Source organism: Protomyctophum parallelum (genome assembly GCF_964188405.1).
Source record: "Protomyctophum parallelum genome assembly, chromosome: 16".
Lineage (NCBI taxonomy): Eukaryota > Metazoa > Chordata > Actinopteri > Myctophiformes > Myctophidae > Protomyctophum > Protomyctophum parallelum.
In genome coordinates, this window is record NC_139711.1 from 18832620 (window position 1) to 18854284 (window position 21665).

The 21665-nt window shown below is 43.0% G+C and overlaps 1 protein-coding gene across 2 annotated transcripts in view; it reads right to left on the reverse strand.

The window, feature by feature from the left end:
* Window positions 1-3036: 3036 nt before the first annotated feature.
* Window positions 3037-21665, reverse strand: part of kdrl (kinase insert domain receptor like) — a 73742-nt gene continuing 55113 nt past the window's right edge. For both annotated transcript variants that reach the window (XM_083785931.1, XM_083785930.1), the window contains exons 26-30: window positions 15223-15328; window positions 11730-11857; window positions 10896-10974; window positions 10315-10409; window positions 3037-6687 (exon numbers count right to left, since the gene is read on the reverse strand). In XM_083785931.1, the coding sequence (XP_083642057.1) occupies window positions 6516-6687; window positions 10315-10409; window positions 10896-10974; window positions 11730-11857; window positions 15223-15328 (580 nt within the window). In that variant the 3' untranslated portion in view covers window positions 3037-6515. The remainder of the gene's footprint in view (window positions 6688-10314; window positions 10410-10895; window positions 10975-11729; window positions 11858-15222; window positions 15329-21665) is intronic.

Here is a 21665-nt window from a genome sequence, read left to right on the forward strand (position 1 = left end):
TCAATGGTTTAACCACTCTCCTTTTAAATTGGTGAAGTATTTTATTTTTATTAAACTCCTTGCAACATTCAACTACTTGCAATATACTTACAACCGTTATCCCTAACCCAGCTTGAGGTGTCTTAATTCTCACCACCTCAAGCTGAACCCAGACAAGACACTTTTCTTCCCATGCAGGAGCTAACTATTTCCATAGACAACGCCCTGGTTCCAACAGCCAAGAACCTTGGTGTTGTCCTGGACAGTCAGCTCTCATTCAAAGCACACATTACAGTGGTCACTCGATCCTGTAGGTTTACACTCTATAACATTTGAAGGATATTAGACCCTTCCTCACCCAGGAGTCAGCCCAGCTCCTTATCCAGACATCAGTCATATCAAAACTTGATAACTACTCTCCTTACTGGACTTCCGGCATGCGCACAAGCCTCTCCAACTGATCCAGAATGCCGCAGCACGCTTGGTCTTCAACCAGCCAAACTTCTCACGTCTCCCCACTTCTCTGCTCCCTTGTTTATGTCTAGGACCCCCAGATTGATGTATGGACACAGACCCAGCTGCATGAAACGTTGTCCCAGGGACCCCCATGAAGGCAGTTTTGTGTTAATTTTCTTTTCATCAAAGTGTCCACATTGTGAGCTTGTAGATCGGCCATTTTTAGTAGACAATATAAACTGCATTTTGATCTTCAATAATAGCACCTCATTGCACATCACATAACACTTGTACAGTATATCTGCTATTTTGTTGAAGTCCAATAACCCCCACTTTGAGAACAACCGTTATAGAAACTAAAACACCACATCAAACAAAGACAAGGTGTTCACACACACAACGCAACCCAGTTTTTATAGTGTCTTGAGCTTTTTTGCCAACCTAGTTCATCTGGTCCTCACAGGCAGGTACGTGCACACACATCAAAGGGGGCTTTAGCCCCTGCCCTTTTTTTTTACCCGTCTGTAAAATAACTGCCCTCTCCAGACCACAAATGCAGCATTTACTATGGTGAAAGAAACACAAACGCCACTCCTTTCCTTTCCATGCCATATACTGGAAGGCAGCATTCAGGAGAATAGCTTTTTTCCCCGAAGTCTCCTGAACTTGAACACAGTGCCCTCTTATGGGATTTCAGCCCCTGCCTCTTAACACTCTCTGCACCTCCCTGCTCACAGGTGATGACACTCAGGCTCATCAAGGCTTCAGAAGGAGGAGAGTGGAAAGGCAGACAGCCTGGGCACACTTGAACTTCGCGGACAGAATGCGCGGACAGAAGAAGCTGTGTTTTACGTAATTTCCGGCTTCAGCTGGTGGATGGAAATGAAGCTCCACCCACATAACATCATTACATAACATCATCATGTTTTGATCATAAGACCTAATTACTGAATGACAGTCTCCAGGTTTTCTTCAGCATATCATGTATGCCACTGATTTACTATGACCCTAACCCTAACTTCAATCTTAACCTGCCTGCAGGTCGGACCCTCATTTTTTGCGGCTTACGCCTTTTATTGATTTTTGAAGGGACAGACAGTAGGCTGACAGGAAACGGGAGAGAGATGGGGGGATGACATGCAGTAAAGGCCGTGTCGGGTCCGGGAGTCGAACCCGCGGCACACTGCGACTGGATCACCAGTCCGGTGCCCAGACCGTTACGCTACGGCCTGGGCCCGGACCCTCATTCTTAACTGTATGGGCAGACCCCCACAAGGTAAAAGGACATTTTTTACAGACAGGCAAAAGGGCAGCGGGCTCTATAGCCCCTTTGTATATGTGTGCACGTGCCTGCATAACACCTTGATGCCAATCAAAATGTCCCCTAGTGTTTTAAATAGATTCTTGACATGACATTTTCTATGTCAGCCTCATAATTGAAGTATGGACAGCCTGGGACTCAAACAAGGATTCTCTGTGTTCAGAGACAGCTGAGCACTACACCACTGAACTGAACTAGTAACACACCTCCCTCAAAAAGTGTCCTTCAACATTTAACTACAGTAGTATTGGAACTCAAACATGGCAACTTGTGGTTAGAGTCCAAAACGTTAGACCAAATACAAATACACCATCACACTTTCATACTCACGTGTCATGTCACGTAGTATATAGTTTTGATGTTTGTTTTGTATCTTAACCTCAAAATGATCTATATCTGCAGGAGGTCTAGGATTCAAACAAGAATGCTCTGTGTTCAGAGACAGAGCATAGGACTACTGCACTATAATGCACTGCAGGTGTTTTTCCTCAACGTAGTAGTAGGCTACTCTACTGACCTGGGACTGAAACATAGACATTTTGTGCTGAGAGACTACACACTGGAACAATGCACAAACTCACCTTCCCACCGAACAGGTGTCTCCGGGTGCTTTAGTGAAGATTCTATGTTAGCCTTCAAAATGTCAATACAGCATTTAGCTACAGTACAGGCTATAGGCCTACAAGAGGTCTGGGATCGAACAAGGAACCTCTGTGCTGAGAGGAGAGACAAATCATTAGAGTATTAAAAGGATCCCTGGCTAATCTTGTATGCCTCAGTAAAACACCTTAAATATTTGATTTATCCTAGAAATAGTATGTTTTTCACTGAATAGGAGCCTCTCCTGTCACAAGTTGATGATGTCATATGTCCATGTGTGGTCCAGCCTATCCACACTTTTCCTGGGCTGTGTGTGCTCCAGTTCCTGTTGATTTCATTGGATATCATTGGTCATCTGACCAGTTTCATTGGCTTTCATTGGATCAAATCGACAGGAAGTGGAGCACGTACACACAGCCCAGGAAAAGTGTGGATAGAATTTATGGAATTCATGTGCTAATAAAAAACAACTTAATGTGTGCTATGTGCCAGAGTATTATATTGTATGTTTCCAGGGTATTATTGTATGTTTCAGTTTTGCTGAAGATCCTCAATTTGGGCATTAAGTCATGTTAAGCACCTGCGTATGGTTCTGTGTAAAAAAGTGCATTTTTTTATACCAAATATTTGAATAATGCTCTCTGTAGACCTCAAGTAATATATAAATATATAGATCTTTATTCATTTATTTACTTCATATGTTTGGTTAACAGTGTTGGGGAACACTACTTTGTTAAAAAGAAAGATATTTATGTTACAATCAAAATAAAAAAGCTTTCTGCAGATTATTGTAGTGTTGTTTGGAAATGTTGCTTAATAAACTGCGCTTTTGCTTAATCTATACTTCGTACAATGGTGTTGCAGATCTACATGCTCACAATTCTTCACGGATGCAACACATTGTGAGCTTTATAGATCTCTATGACTATGGTGTACGATGTATAAATCTGGGTTTTGTATGCAAATAGAGCGTCTGCTTGTTACAGTTGCAATAGCCTAAATGTCAATATAACAAATAATCCATTCAAACAAAGCAAAAACCTAAACAGACTTATAACACATCAATAATCGACTCAAACTAAACACAGAATTGATGTTAGGCTGAAAGGACAAGATATGACAGAATGCTGAATTACTTATTTGAAAAAAAGATACTAAAGCTACACCACGTTACCCCCAACACTGTTGGTTAATAAAATACATTTAGAATACAAACAGTAATACTTTATATAAAACATCAGTGCATACACATTTCCCTTCCACGTTGGAAAAAGAAGTTAAACAAAACAGTTGTGCCACACAACAAATCATCATTTGGCAACATTTAGGATTTTAGAGAATGGTGAAAATACCCGCCGACTAGTGATGCGCTGGTCGAGCCACAACCCTGGTTCATTAAGAATGCCTGGCCAGCCGGGCCTGGCCAGCCGGGGCGCCTGATGGAGGGGAAAGGAACTGGTTGGAATAACGTGTTCCTTCCACGCGCTACGTCCAACCAGGGAAACTCCCCCCTGTCAGGTGTAAAGGAGCAACTTGGACACTCAGGCATGAAGGAAGCATGAGTTCAAGTCCGTTGCTCTCCCCTTGTCCCCCATATATGGGGACTAGGTTGGTGGAGGGTGTGTAGAGCCCAGGATCACATTAGATGATTGACACAGGGGTGAAAAATGGGTTACAAATGATAGTGTGATGTCACTATATTACTGTTTATTTCATTGGCCCGTTTGACTGTCAAGGGTTCAGCCTCCAGGAAGAAACCATAAATACAAAGTTAATACACCGTTGTACATAAAAACGACTCCAGGGTGTCTAATGAAGTACTGTCACCTCATAGACTCATGAAAAACTGGAAAAATTGTGGCACTCCCTCTTAAAGAAAAAATGCAACCAACCTGCGCATCACTACCACTGACAACTGAAGCAATTTGTTTCATTTAGTGGTCACAAAGCACTCCTACAGGATATGTGTTGGACTTGGATAACACTTTGCTGGACTATCACCAGGTGAAGTAAATTAACTTGTATCTACAGTACATCCAGTATATTCTTTGTGAATTAAATGTTCATGTTTTAATTAAAATATAATCAATTATATTACATGCGTTATAACACAGATAATATAACTTACATTAAACTGTGACCAGTATTATATAGTGTCCAGCCTGGTGCTAACTTCATACACATACAGATGATTCCATAGCCTGCCCTGCAAGCTACGGAATATTCCCATAATACACATTACTGCCAAAGCAGATTCCCTCAGCTATATATACTATGTAATGATATTGTATACAGCAGCGTAATCAGCCTATAAATCTGGGAGTGAAATACTGGAATAGTACATGTTGTCGGGAGGTGGCAGCTGGTAGTAAATCCTTTGGTCAACATTTCAGTGTGAATCTAATCGGACGGACGGAACTGGATTAATAAATGAACAATGTTGGTAATCTAAATAAATATGCCAGGTTTATTTTACTAGTGATTTGCGGGAGACGTACTTCCTACAAACTTGAATGCTTACACTCATTTGTTTCTAAATAGCTTTTGTACACAAGAAAATAAACAACGCCACATGCCCTGGATGCTCTCTGGATATACCTCACATTAATTGCCTCTGTTGAGTTTCTTCGGAAGAATAACCCATTAAGACCTGAGGCCGAATCTACAAATGTCTTCTAAATCATACGACAAACGTATGTTGGTTACATCAGCAGTGCTCAAATGTTTTTCATGTCAAGGACCCCCAATATTTTATGTATTTGGCCGCCGACCCCATGTCAAAATATTTCATTCCTGGAACCCCCAGAAGCAAAGACTTAAGTTTAAAATGTTTACTTTTAACAATACATATATTCAAAGATTTGCACAAATGTTCATGATAAAAAAGGAGATCCTCAAGCATGTAGCTTGTATATCTGCTGTTTTTCAATAGCCAAAGTATAAAATAATGCTTTTTCCCGGTCTTAAACGGTTAAAAGTCCTTCACCATGAACAGGTGCTGTAGTGTTAAAAATGTAAATTTGCCTGTGGGTTCACTTTAGGCTGTATCCCATTCCCTCAAATAACCTTGATGTTGGAGACAGGCCCGCCTAGATTTGCCACTAGAACGCAGAATAGCCCTCTCCTCAATATCTCTGTGGAGACATCAACCTGAGTTGGCACAGTAAAATATGTCAAGATAAAAGGGAAAGCAGGTGAAATGAGTTCTCATCCTGTTTTTTTTCTTCATTTGTTCTATAAACGCACCCTCAATTATTAACCTAGAATCTTATTCTGAACCATCTGTCAGTCTTTGCTTTGAGGAAAACAACTAGCCAACATTAACGTGGATAACAGTTTATCCGCATTCTAACGCTTTGAACCATATAGCCTATTACTTCATTCCTTAAAATGACACGTAATGTGATGCGACATTATGGTCTCTTTTCAATGCAAACATATGTTAATAGCAAAGTAACACAGAACATTAATAATAAAATAAAATCTTACTTTCCAGTTTTCAACTTCTTAAAATGTTTGTACTGATATATAAAAAAAAGTATCAATGAAAACAAGAAAAGCCTCAAATATTCTGTGTCCTTTGCTTCTCTGAACGGTCCTCTTGGTAAAAACATATACTTCATGTAACGGTTAAAACACTTTCATTTCTTTAAAGCACTGTGGAAAATCTGCTAGTTGGAACCATTGTGCTTCCTTTGTGTTCACAGTAGATTAACAAACAAATACCTGAGCCTTTATTGAGCTGTATATAAAAGGATATCACAGTGGATGTGGACGGACCAGCAGCATTGAAATGAATTGAGGCTCTTTAGTATGAAAGATCCGAAGGGATGATCCATCTATCCAGACGAGGTCAGATCTTCCTGCACGGCCAACTTGTAGGAAGTTGCGAGTTAGAATCGAGCGGACGCAAAAGAGTGTCCTTCATAAACAAAGCCACCACATAACTGAGAATCTCCTGCGTGTTTGTATCACTAACCACAATTATAGAACAAAGCTATGTAAAAAATAAAAAATAAAAAGGTCGGAAGTTGGGGGAGTTATGTGGTTTGCTGTGAAGTCCGTCGTCATAGAGTAGGAAGACGGAAGATTTAAAAACTAGGGTTGGGGTATACTCCAGGGTATCTGGGGTGACACAGGGGGGGGGGGGGGGGGGGGGCTACACAGGTGGGGTGGAGTAGCGCACCACATAGTTGTAGTCGGGGGGTGGGCTGTGGCACTCTAGACTGGGCTCCAGCTCCAGGGCCGAGTCGTCCAGGCTGAAGTCCAGTGCAGACCCCTTTTCGCCATCCGTCAGTACGGACTCTTTACTCTTGCTTCCAGCTTTCATCCTGCATGGGGGAGGACACAGGGAGCAGATGCATTAATTAATTTAATTCATTATTTTTATCCACCCTCTCCTCATTCTTTTTAACCTTTTTGAGTGCTCGGATCGCCGCCTTTTCTTTAGTATTCCAGTCCCACTGATCCTTGAAGCACTAGCCCTATACTTTACATTATTTCTTTGCATCTCCATCGAGTACCTGGTTGATTTTATTTTCGTCAATATGCTGATTGTGTGTTCGCTGGCCCAGGGAACTCCTGCTCATTACACTGGATCATCTAAGCAATAAGAACAGGACTCCTGGGATCAAACAAAACTCCTTTCACCATCCATCCATATACGAGCTATTCACTCATCCCGAAACCGTTTTCCATTTTGTTGATGGCTTCTGCTCCACTTGATACTCAGAATATGAGTAATTGCCTCCCATTGTTTTTGGGGGTTGCTAGGGGTTTCCAGAACTCCGCTCTCAAGGCCAAAGGGTCAGAACCCAGTAGGGGTAAATGACAGGGAGCTGAAGAGGAATGCCTGTTCCAGAGTGCCTGAATCCAAGTACACAAACCGTATGCTATATCATGTGAGCGCGAGGACCCGTGTTTGAATCCCATCTTGTCTTGCATGCGTCTCTCTCTGCCCTTTGGTTTCCTGTCTTTCTGCACTGACCTATCTAAAATAACGCGTCCAAGTGCAAGACAAAAACCAGACGATTAATAAGAATGTCAGGATTCTGCATCCACACTGCCAAACACCACAGCGCATTGTCTTTAGAGAACGCATGTGGAATGAATAATGATGAACATCTCTGGAACAGGAAACAAAAGGGGAAGACTTAAACCACTTGAGCCATAATTATATACATACATGTATGTATGTATAAATGCATGCATGCATGCATATACATTTCGATTTCTTTATTTGAATCCACAAATTACAATTAATTTGACAAGGAAACAAATATAACAGGGTTGACAGTTCATGTTCACTTAAGGATACACATGGCACCTCCTTCTCCACACAGAGAACATACACACACACACACACACACACACACACACACACACACACACACACACACACACACACACACACACACACACACACACACACACACACACACACACACACATACATGTGGAGTATATAATATAGAAGCTGAATTTATGACAGAAAGAAAGAAAGAAAGAAAGAAAGAAAGAAAGAAAGAAAGAAAGAAAGAAAGAAAGAAAGAAAGAAAGAAAGAAAGAAAGAAAGAAAGAAAGAAAGGTTAGCACTGTGTGCCAGAGAACAAGGGGGTCAACCAGGTGGAATTCAGCAGAACAAAACCAGAGTATCATCACAGCCAACTGGGATGAACCTTGTAAAGGTTCACAAGGTCAAAAGGTGCCAGTGATCCAAGTGGTTGCCCAGCAAGGTCTCCCTGCCCCTCAAACATATGGACCATTCTCTGCATGCCTGGGCTCATGCTTTCACCCCATGGCAGAGCCACAGTAACATGGGTATTACCGTCCTATACCAACTGTCATTAAGACATGTGAATCCCTTGACTCCTTCAACTGCTCTCAAAGGGCACCTACGGATGGCTGCAAATACGAAACGGGCCCCCGTAAAATCTGAATCCCCACACCCCTTTTTCCCCTCACTGTGTGGGCTATATATCTTGTGCCACCCCTTATGCCTTAACTAATTAGCCATTTTTTACTATTTAAAAAAACCTTTTAAAATAGTTCAAATAGCCGATCTACAAGCTCACAATGTCTGGATGTAGATGGGATAGATTAAGCAGATAAGCGCCCTGTCCTGAATCATAGCCACGTTGATAACGTTTGTATTAAACCAACTTGTTTGTAAATCCGTCAAGATGGCCGCCGGGTGAACTACAGAGACTCCGCCTTGAGCCATCTAGCCTTATTATGGCTATGTGTTTATCCCCCTTTTTATCTCGCTCCTCCTTTATGATGATTGCCTGTTTTTGGCTATATAGAAGTGTATATTTGTACGTCTCTAAATGTTATGAGGAATTGAAAACGGTGGACCCTCTTGTAAACAAGTGTTATGCTTCATGGTGTCGTCCACTCACAGTTAACAGTCTTTGTATTGAGTTGTGCTTGAAATGTACTGTAACTCTGCAAACTGTTAATAAATACTTCAATCCATCAATCAATCAAACCGTGCCTACTGAAAATGTTGTATCAAGAAGACAGAAGGAAACAATGTCAAAGGAAAGTTCCATGAAATATTTGTATATTAAAGGATGGTTGCATTAACAATTTGTAATTGTAATCCATTACAGATGATATAATCACTATTGTCAACAACAGAATGTTGGAGGGGTGTTTTGACTGCTAGTCAAGTTTTGTTTTTTTGTTTGTTTTTTCTTGTCTTTTTCTTTTGTGTATTTTGCATGCTTAATTGTAACATCATTAAAAGACTTTGACAAAAAAAAAGAAGACAAGAAACACTACGTGGGGCTGTGGGGGGGCTGTGCGGGGGGCTGAGTGTGACGTTGTGCGCAACGATGTTTTTAATCAAACCAAGATCTCTTGGTCAATTTACTGGGTTCAAAGAACACCATTAATCATGTTCCGTAAGACAATATCAAACTTCCTCGCCGTTGTTTATGTGTTCCCTTACAGTCAATTTTGTTTTCACATTTTATGTTTGTGTCGGTTGTCGTGGGGGGATTGGCTTTGTTTCCATCAACTTGACACACATTTGGTGTGGATTTAGATATTTGCAATGTTTCATTTCCACGTTAAACCACTTTATTTCTGGAATCATTCGAACATCCATAAGTCTTTAATAGACGCTTTGAGTATCCGTCTTGGAGCGCTAGCTCAGCGTCATGATGTCAGAAGGTCTCTAGACTGTAATTACTGGGTCCAGGGGTATGACCTTGCCGATTAACCCTGCCACTTGGCTGCAGCAAACTCAGTATCTGCTTAAAGGAAAGCAGATAAAGGATTTCCAGTCAACGTGATTTGTTTTTTTCTCTCTTCAGAGACTAAATCCTAAGATAACACCATATAATGTATCAAATGCCTTTTTTGTCCTTATTTATGTACAGCATTATGTTATCTACTGTATTATCTCATCACGGACAGCAGAACAAGGCATTGGGACCAGCTGAGAGCTAGAAGGAGTTCAAACGTCATGGCAGACATCTCAATCAGGACAAAACAGCCTTGACATAAACAAAAGAGTTTATGTGTGTGCTCTAAAAAAGCCCTAGCCTCAAGTCACACTTCCACTACGCTTTTGTCCTCAATCCTTTGGTTTGTCACCTTGGGGTAAATCCCTCCCTCTTCCCCTTTGTGTCACAGTTTCTCTTGCGTGGTTTCTTTGGACAAAAGAGAAAACTGGCCATTGAAGTTTTTTTGGTGGGGGGTGAAAGGGACTATGTGTATGTGCTCTAGTGTGTGTGTGTGTGTGTGTGTGTGTGTGTGTGTGTGTGTGTGTGTGTGTGTGTGTGTGTGTGTGTGTGACAGTTATAATGTCTACATTCCAGCACGGTGGGAGGGTTTCCAGGGCCGTATGGGACAGCTAGCCGTTGGCAGCCTCTTCTCTTACACTGTGCATGTTTTTATGATGTCACTCAGCGTAGCTAATGGAAGGGATTTCATGTTACTGTACTCACGCCAGAGCCATGATGCTGAGGGGCCGGCCTGCAAATGACTCAAACCGCTTCATATCGTCCGAGGACAGGCCCATTCCACTGTCTGAATGACCCCCCTGTTCAGGTAGAGAGAGAGAGAGAGAGAGAGAGAGAGAGTTAGACTGCACAGTCGATGATTATGTTCATGGAACAATTCCAGATCCAGTTCCAGAACAGATTTGGCTCAAACAAGGGGTTTAAATTTGTTCTACTGCTATGCCACCAAAATGTGGAGTGCCCATTACACCAACAGTCATTAAAAAGTGTGACTCCTCCTTACCCTCCTTCAAAACCGCTCTAAAAGAGAACCTACAGGTGGCTGCAATTTGTACCGGGCCCCTGTAAAAAGTCTAAGCTTATCAACGTAAATGACCCCCCCGGCCACCCCACCACCTGTTTACTGTACATATCAATCAATCAATCAAGGAATATTTGTGAATTCTGTTTTAAGGTACATTTTCCACTTAAAACTCAGCTAACACATGAATCACATTTGTAATGTTCAAGGACAGTTTTAGTCTGCTGCTCTCTGAGTGAATGAATAGTCAGCATAAATATCTTACCCCATGATTCTCATTTGTCCCATTCTCCATGGTAACTTCATCAAATGTTTTTACACTGGCCGGGCGGATCTTTATGTTCCTGATGAGAAAATATTCACAGAGTTTAAGACCCCAAAAATCATCCAAAATGTACTTTTTGAGAAAATCCCAGGCTTAACTCTCATGGCGGATCGGTTCGCAAGATCAAAAGCGATACAAGCCAGAACCTAATGAAACAGATGAACAACTGCCGCATAGCATGCGTGAAATTGTTTGAGGCTTAATTCAATTTTAATTATTGAAATGTCTAAAGTGACTGTTTACTTCAGCTTAAGGGATAGCTATCATTACCACATTTCAACGCCTTCTCAATAAACACCTTTCAAGGACCTGTGAAAATCCGAGAGCTCAACAAATATTATTGTAAGTGGACATAAATCTTCGAAGCAGGGTCAATGGTTTGGGGGGAAATTCCTTGCTGAGGCCACAATGCAACCAGCTCTCTCGGCCATCAGGCTGCTGATGTGTGTATTTCTTATCGCAAACCAATCAGGCTGCTCATTGTCCTGAAGGCAGACCTGAATGTTTACCTTGTAGACTGTAGAGTATGGTCCTGGGCGCCACATGAAGTATATACGTTATATACGCTGTATTTTGGATATTGTTCAGAGTAAACAGCTGATTTGGACATTATCACTGGCACTAACCATGCATAAATGGGTTGAAGAACGATCTTTAAACTAAGGCACTTGTTCCCTCCCCTTGAATATAGCATATACTTTTACAGCCGTTACATACCAGATTTCGGTTCTGTTCTGTTCAAATACATATGATTTTGTATGCATTTTCTCTCACCAGGTGCTCCCCGAGTCACTGTGAGAGACGGGCCGCGTGGGGGTCTCCTCTGACTGCACAGCGGTGCACGGGTCTCCTCCTGCCTTGGTCAGCAGCGCTGTGTTGATGGGAATGTAATGCTTCCCTTCCTGAGCGCACCAAAGAAACACAATTTAACGTTAATGTTGTTGTAAAAGCAGCCTCATGGCAGCATGATGGCAAATGCATGTGATGAATTCGTGAAACTCGGAGGACATTTTCATGGGTGACGCTGTCTGCATGCTATCCAAACATTCAGTACCCACAGGCCGTGGCAAGCGGCCAAGGAAACTACGGTTGTGCCTAATAAATCGTGCGTGGAATGTACAGGCCGGCGAGGTGATGATGCTGCTAGAGACAACCTTACCGATGACCCCCATAAAGGACTGATTCTTAGACCAGCCTTAATTCCTGCGCTGTAACAGAATGGAGAATTAACGGAGAGCTCTTTCTGTCCAATCAGGATAGTTTCCCATAAGGATTGCTTTCACAAAGTAATTTGTAATGCATACACGCCGTCGTTTTATGTTGATGCAATGTCTGGCCTCGACTTAATCTCTTATTACCTTGCAGAATCTGCACCGCCATCTAGTCTAATGTAACTCCTCTGTTGGTTTGCCTGCTGGCCGGGCTAGTCTCTGCACTAATGTACTACCTGGACAAAAGCCTACTCTCTTTTGTAGTCGGAAGTGGGAACATATCTATAGCTATGTGAGAGACTCTCTAGTCTTCAGCATGTAAATGAAAATTCTCCTGCTCATGTTGGGGATGTGGCCAATGTTCTGTCATCAGCAATAGATGCTGTTAAACTCCCTTTCTTTCAATTTCCATCCTTCTTTCGCAATTCACGAATGTGATTCTTAAAAATAAAATAAAAACTTTTTTCTTTTACAGGGAAAACTCCCAGTGTCTCTCCCTCATTAATTTATGGTCATCTTTCACTCTGAAACTCTGTATGTTTTGGGGAGGTGACGAGGAGCTTAAAAAAACACGTGACTGGATGATTAGATTATGTTAGGGGGACAAACATAATATTTCATATACATAAAGAAGATTCACTATTAACACACCATAAATAACAGAGACAGTCTCCAAGATTAAAAAGCCATTTGTATTATTGTACCAGGAGAACCTTAAAAAATCTACAAACTTCTCCCAGGCCAAGTGATATTGTGTCACATTAGTAATTCATGTTTTCCCATGACTGGTTCCTCTGATGAGGCTGCCTGGTGCCTTGTCAAAGGTATAGTTGCCAAGTGATTGTATTGTTGAGTGTCAACTTCCCTTTGCAGTTTACTGTAAGCACCCCCTTGGGCTGGACTCCATGCTGCATCTTCTTCAGACCGCAGCACTTAACTCGGGCACGGAGCTTCCTGAACGCTTGCAACGAGTGTGACTCACTGCTCTGTGACTAATTTCATTGTTAAAAGTGGTTTTGTTAAGGCCACTGGAGACCTCAGTTATGCGTTTGATATGGTCGTGGGGTTATTGTCTACTACTCGATATCTACATTTGCGGATTCTGAATCTTAATTATTAACCGTTTTCAAACCCTGTACATTTAATGACCTGGGAGGGCGGGTCAATGAATATACACCAAATCTCGTGACCAAAAATAGTCGATCTACATGTTGCATGGTTTACATTAATTTGATTTTAAAACCTTATAAGTCCACGATAAAGTCAGCTTTTCTGCTTCACACAGCAGCTGCTCAACTGGTTATGATGAGAGCTTGGAGGGAGGCAGTTAGGGGTAGGGTAGACCAGGGCCGGGAGGCGAATGGTCGAGGCACGGCCGCTCACCCTAGAGTCGGGTTCTGCTTGACCTTTCTTCCAGTTAAGGGGGAGTTTTTCCGATACCACTGTCTCAAAATTGCTTGCTCAGGGTGGGATCTCTGTCGGTTCTCTGCTCTACATACAAAGTGTCTTGAGACAACTTGTTGTGATTTGACACTATGAATGAAATTAATTTAATTGACCCTCTAATTACCAGATGGCATCTCTACCCACTAAGCTACAGACGCTATAGGGTGAGCTTGTAGATCTGCTATTCTCTCTGGTGGAGCTGTTGCCCCCCGTGATCACGACTACGGATAAGCAGTTGAAGATGAATGGATGGATGGAAAAGTAGTGTGTAACCAGCATTGGCTACACTGTTTCCCAAACAGTGGGTTGGGACCCATTTATGGGTCGTGGATCCATTTTCGTGGGTTGTAAGTAAATATCCCTTTATTTTTAGTTCCCTAAAATGTGTCATTAATTATTATTTTTACAAGATTTTCTAACGATTTCCACAAAAATCCACACATTTTCATGAGTTGAAATCAAATTCAGTCATTTTTCAAAAATAATTTCCTGAACAAAAAAATTCCCTAAACTAGAAATAGCAGATGTGCAAGCTCACAATCTCAGCCATCGTCAAAAAATGGAAAGAACAGCACCCTCTACTGAGTGTACACTCATAAAAACAGCACCCTCTACTGAGTGTACACTCATAAAAACAGCACCCTCTACTGAGTGTATACTCATAAAAACAGAACCCTCTACTGAGTGTATACTCATAAAGACAGCACCCTCTACTGAGTGTATACTCATAAAAACAGAACCCTCTACTGAGTGTATACTCATAGACGTTGGGCTCTCAGCTTGCTTCTGATCCTTGATGACTATTTCTATGTATTTGATGTATTACCATGTGTTGTTTTAGCTTACTGTAAATCGATCTGGATTAAAAGTGTCTGCTAAAATGCCTAAATTGTAAATTGTCTGCCGTTTCTATCCTTTGAATTTGCATCTGGTGTCGCCGCCCAATAGAATGTGGATAACAGGATGTTGGCCTGTTTGGTCTGCCCTCAGCCCTCCCTCTTCCGGTGGGGTGCCTATATGTTAGTCCACATGTAGGCCAATGTTCAGTCGTTCACATGTTCTGAATGCTCCTGCCGACAGATTCCATACTAGCACAGCTCGGAATCTGTTCTTGAGAGATTAGCCAGCTCTCAAAACGCCGCAAAGCGACACTTTGTGAGCTCTGCCATTTTCACTGGTTTGGGTACCGGGCAAACATCTAATTTCCCTTTTGGGTCTTGAGCTAAAAGGTTTGGGAACCATTGGTTTATCTCCTATCAGAGATCAGGCCTTTAGACAGGAATACCTTCAACACTGTTTTTGTTGAAATAATGGCATGTCTAACACTAGATTAATTTAATACATTTTCTTCCATTTGGCAATAGAGAAACTGCAGGAAGAATTGGTATGCAGCACGCAAGCATGCAGAAACCTTCATTTGACATTCTGCAAATTAAGCAGTAGTTCAGACTGAAGTCACACATGCATACGTTGCCCAGCTGATTGTTCCATTCCCTAATCACATTCAAACAAGTCAATGCCGTTTTTTTTATCTCCGACTGATTGGCGTAAGACTAAAACCAAGTCTTTCACTAAATGGACTGAATGAAGTGTTGCAAGTGTGAGGGTACCTGTTGCACGCTGGCCTGAAGCAGGTCTCCCAGCCTCTCCACCAGCTCTGTGAAGGTGGGTCTCTCCAGTGGCTCTCCCTGCCAGCAGTCCAGCATGGTCTGATATCTAAAAGAAGAAAAAACAACAGAGGACTCACATTACTCAGGTGGTCACACCAGAATCTGTGCAAAGCTACATCAGTGGCGTTTCCAGGAATTACATTTTGGGCAGGCAAGAATTACATTTTGGACAGGCAAGATGTGTTACTTGTCGTCTCCCCGCGCACAATCGTAGCACTAAAGGTTTTCAAAGAGATATACCTGCCAGATGAGTAGTATACAAAGGCTGAAAAGGCTTGCATTTACATTCCATGGGTGATTGAGGGTCGCGCTCTACTGCGACGGCCAATCAGCTGCCCGATAATAGTTCTCATATCTTGTGTTTGTCCTCTTTTTTTCTCATTGTATGGATTTTGGCCAGAAATGGATTTGGACAGGCGGACGCCTGCTTTCACCTTATTGTATTGTAGATACGCCTCTGAGCTACATCTCACCCATTTAGCCAAGGTTTCACAATGTTAATTTTCATTTATTTTTCTTTTGCGTTGAGTTGTGGACTCTTACCTCACACTCCACAGGCAAATCAGAGCACTTAATTGTTTGAGACAGAAAACCCCAACCACAGAAAATCGACTGAATGTTAAAAGTTCAGGTTTTTTGAGTGCAATTGAGCTCAGAAAACCTAAAGAAAATAAGAACAATTACAAAAACCTTTTTGTAATGTCACGATCCCTTTAATTTCCTCGTTTGGAATCACAATAAGAATATTTAATATAGCTGCTGTAACAAGGCAACAAAACTACAAAAATATGTTTACATTTGCTTTACTTACAGCCTAAATGCATGTATATTGCTACTAGCATTGAATTGCTTTGTGGATTTATCTATAGCTCATACTTTACGTAGTACAGTACTGGACCACCATGTAACACATCTTGTTATATTACAAGAGCAGAGTGAAAAATCATCCGCAAAGTTAAAGGAGCACTTTGACTAGTGACCACTTGTGTCAGTAGACATGCCCTTAACAGATGGAAAATGCGCGAGCGCATGCACGCACACATGCACGCACACATGCACGCACACATACATGCACACATACATGCACACACACACACACACACACACACACACACACACACACACACACACACACACACACACACACACACACACACACACACACACACACACACACACACACACACACACACACACACACACACACACACACACACACTCTACCTCCATGTGGTCCGCCGTGATCTACAATATACCTATACATTCCGCTGTCCATTTTCCACACATTCGGAGCCTCCAGGGCTGTATCTGATTCCCTTCTGGTGCCGGTGTGAACGTTAGGTGCACACGAGGCCCTCCTCAAGGCCTCTGACAAGCTGTCAGCGTCTCCGCCCATGTGGGAAGACTCAAAGAGCCGCTGCGCGAGTTTCCATTGCAGTGGCCTGTAATGGCCTCATGTCTCACGTCGTGGAGGAATTCAGAAACGGATCACCGCTGCGGCTGCCGGCCCGTTTAAATCAAACCCCTCTCAGCATGTTGGTGATTGGAACCCGTCCCTATCCTGTTTCTTCTGCAACAAGGGCCCCCCCCCCCCAAACCATCCACCCCCTCCTCCAAATCCAGAACACTACGGAAATAGAGCCAGGTGCCCATTAAGCCCATTATGTTTCCATCATTGGTACCAGAATCAGTCAATTCAGTTTTAGAGAAAATGACAGTAAGGAGCAGGTGGTCCATTACAGTCTGGATTGACTTCACCCCCGCCCGATGGCGTTGGTGTTTCTCTTCAGCCAGACCTTAAAGACGAGGAGACTTTCAGAGCTGTCATGTTGGGCTGCAGGAAGCCCAGTGAGCGGCTGCAGTGTGATTCCCATGTAAATGAGCGGTGGTGGAAAAATTATTCAAATGTTTTACTTAAAACCTCTACCCGCCAGGATTAATGAATACATTCGCTGTAATTCATGCCAGGATTTCCCCCCCGTTTTACCCTTATTTTGTAGAGCCAAAACCTGCGACCGGATGTTACTTACACTGTGTGTGTTGTCGCATCCACTTCACTCGACAATGAGAAAGCCTGATCGCGACGATTACAGCGTTGGCTATCAGCCGTGGAATAAACCTTGTTTTGATCAGAAATCTGGGACGAGGAATTGGAGATAAAGGTGATCGAAAGAAACAGATAGAGTGGGCGCGAGTGCATGCGAAATTCAAGATGGCACGCCCCATTGCTATTGACAACATCACCTACCAACCCAATGCTAATGTAAGTAGCATTATGACTTGATAGATCATAAGCACTATAAAAGACCAATTGCTGTACATCTATGGCAATGGCGCCAAGCGTGGTATTTATTAATTGCCGTAGATCTATGGCAATAGCGTGAAATTAAAGTAGCAATACTGCAATGTAAAAATACCCTGTTACAAGCTAAAGTCTGGGTAATCCAAACTTACTTGAGTAAAAGCACCAAAAGTATAAAGTATGCAGAATCTCCCATTTCACAAGTTTTCAAAAAGTATAAAATCTAATCTTTTTAAAATGGCAGATCTGCAATTTTCCAATTGTCAAAATTCACACAGTGAAACAGTAGGGCTTAAGTGGGTAATGTATGTTTTGTAATAATAATCAAAAAGTAACTACCGGTATAAGTAACTAAGGTTTTCAAATAATTATAGTGAAGTAAAAGTATAATATTTGCCTCTGAAAGTAGAAGACAATTGGAAATACTAGTAAAAATACCAAAAAAAAATGGTACTCAAGTACAGTACTTGAGTAAATGTACTTAGTTCCATTCCACCCCTGCTAATGAGCAGCCTTGGCCAGGTGGAAGTGCTCCTCACAGTGACAGGATGTCCAGAGCATGATCATAGCAGACCTCCTCAACGTATCAGTGTTTAAAACACGCTTCCTGTCTGCCGCATAATGAGAATAAATTGACGGCCCCCAAACCCTCCCCCATACGCCCCCATCGCCCCCCAAACCCTCCCCCATACGCCCCCATCGCCCCCCAAACCCTCCCCCATACGCCCCCATCGCCTCCCTTTCCCAAACCCTCCCCCATACGCCCCCATCGCCTCCCTTTCCCAAACCCTCCCCCATACGCCCCCATCGCCTCCCTTTCCCAAACCCTCCCCCATACGCCCCCATCGCCTCCCTTTCCAGTCTTCAGGGAGTATAACGCTGTGGCTGTGGTGGGGCCATTGTAGGATCCCATATAGGAGGTGGACAGTAGTTGGGCAAGTGTAGAAGGTCAGGAAGGGAAGTGCGTGTGACTGTGTGTGTGTGTGTGTGTGTGTGTGTGTGTGTGTGTGTGTGTGTGTGTGTGTGTGTGTGTGTGTGTGTGTGTGTACGATGTTTTTCTTCCATTCCTGCCTGTTGAGAAAGCATCCTTCAAATTCCTCTGCCATGCATCAGGCCAGATGGATGGTAAAAGCCACTGGGGGGTCTTCCAGCCAATCAACAGGTCACATTCCTGATGAGGTGGTGCAGTGGTGGCACAGATTTACAGCTAAAGCGTCGCCTGCTATGCACCGTTCAGCATCCATGTAATAGGGGTCAGGGTGAGGGTCGAGGTTTCACGACAGTATGTATGTATGGAGCCAGGCTTACAAACACCTGGGAGACCAGAGGATTTATGCCTGTTTTGAATGGTGCATTATGTTAGCTCTGTATCCCATTGAACCGCTTAAACCCCATTGTACTCTGTTGACTGGGCTCCGCCGGGGCCCTGCGCATGGTAGGGATGGGACGATAATCGCTTACCGTGATGAAAATTTACAAAAAACAAGATTGTAATTTATTGTGAAATTGTTCTCCGTCTTATAAGGAGGAATTAGCTTTTGTTGAGCTGCAAATTCAGTCCCACTTAAACCCTCTGTACTTGATAAAACAGACCTTTAACCTTTTCTCTGCTTTCTACGATTATAATCATATAGCTAAAGCTTAAGGTACTAAAGGTGCTATCTACGTACATGTTCGTAGACAACGTATACTCCATATATGAAAGCGGCGACCGTCAATTTACCTTTTAGCATTGCTCCGGTTAGTATGGAAAGACTCCGTCCCCACCAGCTATGGGATTTTAAAATCCAGCTCCATTGAGCCTCCATTATAACAGGATTTTCAAAGCGCTGTATCTCTAAAGCTTCGAGCGCTGTCCGTGGTGAGCCGTCGCGCATCCCGACGATCGTAAATCATTTGGGAGTTTGTATCGCATCGCTGAGCACATGTAACCGTTTGTAAAGAGAAATAAGGGGTCTGAGCTACAGCTAACGATCACTGTGCTCACAACAACAGCCCCCACCTCACTGAATAACCCGGAAAGGAAACAAGGATAGTAGAGTTAGAGCGGACGGGTGGCATTCGTTAGGTGTGCTTATGCTGCCACCTAGCGGCAGTAATAAAGTTAAAGACGCTCTTATTCCACACTACACAAATTGATTTGGCAAAAATATAAAATAAAAGATCTACAAGCTCACAGCGTGTTGCGCAATTATTTTTGCAGAGCCTTCCCCCCAGAATAGGGATGCTGGGGGTTCAAGTGGTTTAACAAAAGTGTTAAGCATATTTTGGGATACCGCGATAATATCGTTAATCGCTATTATTTTTGCCACGATAATCGTGACATGTAATCTTCATACCGTCGCATCCCTATGGTCCTTCCACTTGTCCCCCTCTACAATAGCCCATCTACAAGTCTCATAACAGAGACGCTAGGGTTCATGTGGTTAAAATGTTGTCAGCGGCTCTCATCTTGGTTTGTAATTAGAGGCAGCTTTCAGAGGCCTAAGCATGTTGAAAGTATGTTATCTGGCATGTCTATCTTCACACCCTCAACGTGCTGCTTTGAAGCGGCATGCGAGTAGCAGAGGATCTGCGAGAGAGGTTCTTGGCACCGCGGTCGACGGGACAGGATCTGCGCTTGTTTACTTTTGAAGACTGCGTTAAGTTCTGGATCGGATTTTCCTGGTCACGTACCAAACTGTGCTGTCTCCCTCGCTTAAGGTTGACAAATTAATTCCGTTGGGCTCCGCTTGGCGCAAGGTCCTTTAAGAATCTGGAACTCTCTGTGCAACGTTATACTAGCCTGGTTAATAAACCAGACCGAATCAGCCGTTGGCAAAAGAAATTGCCTGCCGGCGGATTACGGTCTGGAGAGGCTCAATTGTACGCCCATTTCCTACACCAGAGAAATGGGGCGGCCAATCGGGACACGGTATGCAATATGGGCGGGCTTAGGTACAGTGACTTTCAATGCTTGAGACCTTTGACTGACAGTAGCTCTGACCAATTGCGTCAAAGAGAAAATGTTTCAACCCGCCCCCCTGGAAATGAAATCCAAGCTGAGCCTCCCCAGACTAATATCCCGCGGTCCGTGCGATATTAGTCTGGTTTATTAACCAGGCTAACGTTATACAGCCTTAATCGTCTCAAAACATGACAACACGGTCCATATTCAAATTAAAACCACCCTGCATATTCCAAGTATATCCTGTAAGTCTTATTATAGAATATTAGACAGAAGCTTAAGGGTAGATTACAGGAAGTGTGATCACGGGTTTAAATTGGGAGCAGGCTTTTAAAATCTCAGAGAGATGTGTGTATTGGACGGCACAGACACAGCGCCTGCTCTGTGCTGCTGCTCTGGGTCTTGGGCTTCACCATAGACTGACTGACAGCACTATTACCAAAGGAGGTGACCCTCCACTCCTCCACAGGTATTCTTTTACAGCCGCCACTCACTGCCCAACAGGGAAGAGACCATATCCAGCTTCTGGCTCTCTCCTCACAAGGGGTCTGTCCATTCTGCCCCAAAACGCTGCCTTTAATGTAGGGCTCAGTTTAAAAGGCAGAGGCCGTCCGTGTCAATCTGAAAATGAATACGATGTTCAAGTCCCACCACCCCAGAGCCAATCAGAAGCTCATGTTTCCTTTGCAAACATTCAGGGGGGACAATTACCCGTTGATTTTTATCAGGCGCTGCTGGCCATTCAGAGGTTTAAAAAACAGATAGGATGCCCTCCTCTCAGTTGCTGACTTTACATTCTTGGTCTGTGTTCCCACAGTTGCGCTACTGTATGCCGTATTGAAGTGGACTCGGCCCCAGACTTTCTTTTTCCTCCCTGGAAAAACGTCTGGGTTTCCGAGGCTAGTCTCTAGTCAGATAAATCAGGGGCCATGTAGGACACCGGCAGTGGTGGAAAAAATACTCAATTGTTTTACTTAAGTAAAAGTACCAATACTGCAATTTAGAACTATTTCGTTACAAGTAAGGCCTCACTCACACCTTTCGATCTAGCATACAACATTGATGCATGCTAGATGTAAGCAAGATGTAAGTGTCATGGCCAATGCATTTCCAATGGAAGTCACATGGTTTGAT